The sequence below is a fragment of the Fundulus heteroclitus genome, chromosome 21, assembly GCF_011125445.2.
Source record: "Fundulus heteroclitus isolate FHET01 chromosome 21, MU-UCD_Fhet_4.1, whole genome shotgun sequence".
Classification (NCBI taxonomy): Eukaryota; Metazoa; Chordata; class Actinopteri; order Cyprinodontiformes; family Fundulidae; genus Fundulus; species Fundulus heteroclitus.
In genome coordinates, this window is record NC_046381.1 from 12,069,357 (window position 1) to 12,072,109 (window position 2,753).

General features: G+C 40.3%; 1 protein-coding gene across 1 annotated transcript in view; it reads right to left on the minus strand.

Moving 5' to 3' along the window:
* Nucleotides 1–597: 597 nt before the first annotated feature.
* The window catches only part of LOC105918123 (sodium/hydrogen exchanger 9), a 116,206-nt gene continuing 114,050 nt past the window's right edge, over nt 598–2,753 (minus strand). The window contains exons 15-16 of the mRNA XM_012853136.3: nt 2,362–2,467; nt 598–2,261 (exon numbers count right to left, since the gene is read on the minus strand). Of these exons, the coding sequence (XP_012708590.2) occupies nt 2,079–2,261; nt 2,362–2,467 (289 nt within the window). The 3' untranslated portion in view covers nt 598–2,078. The remainder of the gene's footprint in view (nt 2,262–2,361; nt 2,468–2,753) is intronic.

Sequence of the window (2,753 nt, forward strand, 5' to 3'; positions counted from 1 at the left end):
AGGGCGGTGGGTGCGTTACACAGAGCCTTACCTACAGCACACTGCACCCTACAACGCCTGAGGGCAGGGAAAGAAGTGGGGAGGCCCAGAGATTTATGACTCAGAAAGCAACAAAGTTCAATCAGTAATCAAAGGCAGAAATATTAATATACTTACACATGTGGAAATATTTTGAACGATAAGCAGGACATGGAGTGAAACAGGCACAATATTATGTATTACATCAGTTAAAAGGACAAAGTACGATGAAAGCAGGAGCTGGGGGAGAAAAGAGAAACAAAACAGGCCCTGAAATACCATTCTGGATGATTAGGTTCTGGATAACCTTCCCATAAGCAAATGTCAAGTTCACTTCACATTTTGCATTTTTTTTTTTTTTTTTACATATACATCCATCTATCCATCACGCTTATCCCTGCTGGGGTCACGTGGGGTGCTGGTGTCTATCAACAGCTGTCAATGGGCGAGAGGCGGGGTACACCCTGGACAGGTCACCACATATAAATCTTAATCATTTATAATATCCTTGTACAGTTAACACAGTTTTATTCAAACATCAAAACAATGACATATTTCAAGTAATTAAGTTACTTAAATTTAATTTAGATGATCATAGCTTATATCTTATGAAAATCCAAAATGTAGTTTCACAGAATTTGAAATGTTACACAACACCAATAAAAGGCAGTTTTAATACAGAAACATTATGTTATATGGAATTCTGCACGAGAGGCCATAGCGTAAGAAGTTGGCTTCAATACACTATATGATAAAAAAATTAATTAATCAGTAACTAACTTTACTGAGTGAAACACATTATGTTGATTAACTTTAGGATGACGGATGTTTTTATAAGCCTTTATATTGTTAATTATGATGATTTTCAACTTAAAGCTTATGAAATCAAAACATTCAAGACAAATCCCATTTGAGAGTTTGGGGGTAGATTCAGAAGGCGCCGACTGCGGCTGGAGTCACAGCTTTTGGCAGTGTAGGCAGGCACCAAGTACTGTTGAATAGTACTATAAACTCTGCATTTCCAAATAGTCTCTTAGCACAGTGAACCACACTCTAAAGCTAAAAACGCAGAGCACCGCCCAAAATGGATACATTTCTCCCCAAACCGTCACCGATTGTTGAACATTCATACTGGAGCTCAAGCAAGTTGGATTTGGCACCTCTTCTGCCAGACTGATTTTGAACAAAATGCAAAGTTTACTTGCATCTAAAAGGAGGGCTGTGGACAACTGAGCAGAAATAGAGTCCTTTTTTTCCCTTATCCCGGGTAAGACATTTTCCTGGGACGTTGTCTCTGGTTCAAGAGGGGCTTAACACAAGGAAAGTGACAGTTTTAGTCAATATCCTGAGGGGGTTGATGTGATGTGACCCTTATCCCTGTTGGTTGTGCACCTTTTTCTACCACACTTTTTCCTTCCACTCAACTTTCTATATAAAAGCATTCAATAAACGACTAGCTTCTTTAGGAATGATCCGTTATGGCTTACCCTCCTTGTGGAGGGAGTCAAGGAGTCCTCCCCATGGTTCTGTAGACTGTAACACTGCTATAACATAGTCTCTGCATTAGAAATCATTTTTTATTGTTCTTACGTAATACTTCTAAAAAACAAACAACAAAAACACAGATACTGTAAGCCATAAACATAAATTATCCGGAATAAACGCAGGAAAAACTGCCCTCTCTTTGAGATCAATCAAAATATCCCTTGTTCACTTTTAAACCGCAACTGATTTACTTTTTGATGATATTCTAATTTACTGACATACACCTATAGATAAAAAAGGCCTTTCATCATTTTGATTTCAGGTTTAAAAAACTACAGAAAGCTGAGGGAAAGCAAGCCAAGGCATCTCCAGCAGAGAAACAGGAAGAGTGCTGGTTTTCACTAATGGTCCCTTCCCACCAGTGTGTGCGTCTGCACACATCTCAGTGCATGGGGGTTGTGTGACCTTATGCGAGACACGCTAAGGTGGCTTTGAAATACGCAGACCAGAGTCCCCCCGTGCTCTGTGGGGGGTTGGAGCTAGCATTAAGGCAGCAGGGGGAGGATAAGGGAGAGTTAGAGGGGGGGATTTCCCTCCTCTATGACATGAGCTGCTGCGGTGCCAAGGCCCAAGTCTCCCTCCAGCAGGTCCTCTTGATGCTCTGAACCAGAGTCGCTGCCTCGGGCCGATGAAAGCTCGGATCTCTCCACGTTGACGTTGGAGTCCTCCAGCTCAGTCTCAAAGGGCCGCTCCTCATCCTGAAAGGCAAAAAATAAATAAATAGAAAAATCTATCTGGTTTCATTCGATTTAAAATAACTTATCTGCAGTAAAGCAACATAAATCAAGTATTTTTCACCTTCTGTTTTTGGTGGCCACAGAAGACGCCGGTAAATCTCCCACACCACTGTGGCAGCGAGTCGGTCAGCGGGGGGCCACAATGTGTTAGCAGGGGCGTTAGATATCTGTAACCTCATTAAGGCACTAAGTCATATCCAAAGTCAGTATACCAAATGCTAATGCGTTTATATAGAGAAAGTGGGTATAAAAGAGTAATAGTAAAGCTTTAATGATGCAGTGAAATGATCAGATTTCACTTCAGTGGTAAAAACGGCAACATAAAGGCATTGTTTTCATTTTAAAAACGATGTAACAATTATTATTCTGAACACATGATGACATCTGATATAATACACACATCATGTCATTGTGGATTTACAGTTAATGGTTAAATTTTTCAGATTGTTTTTA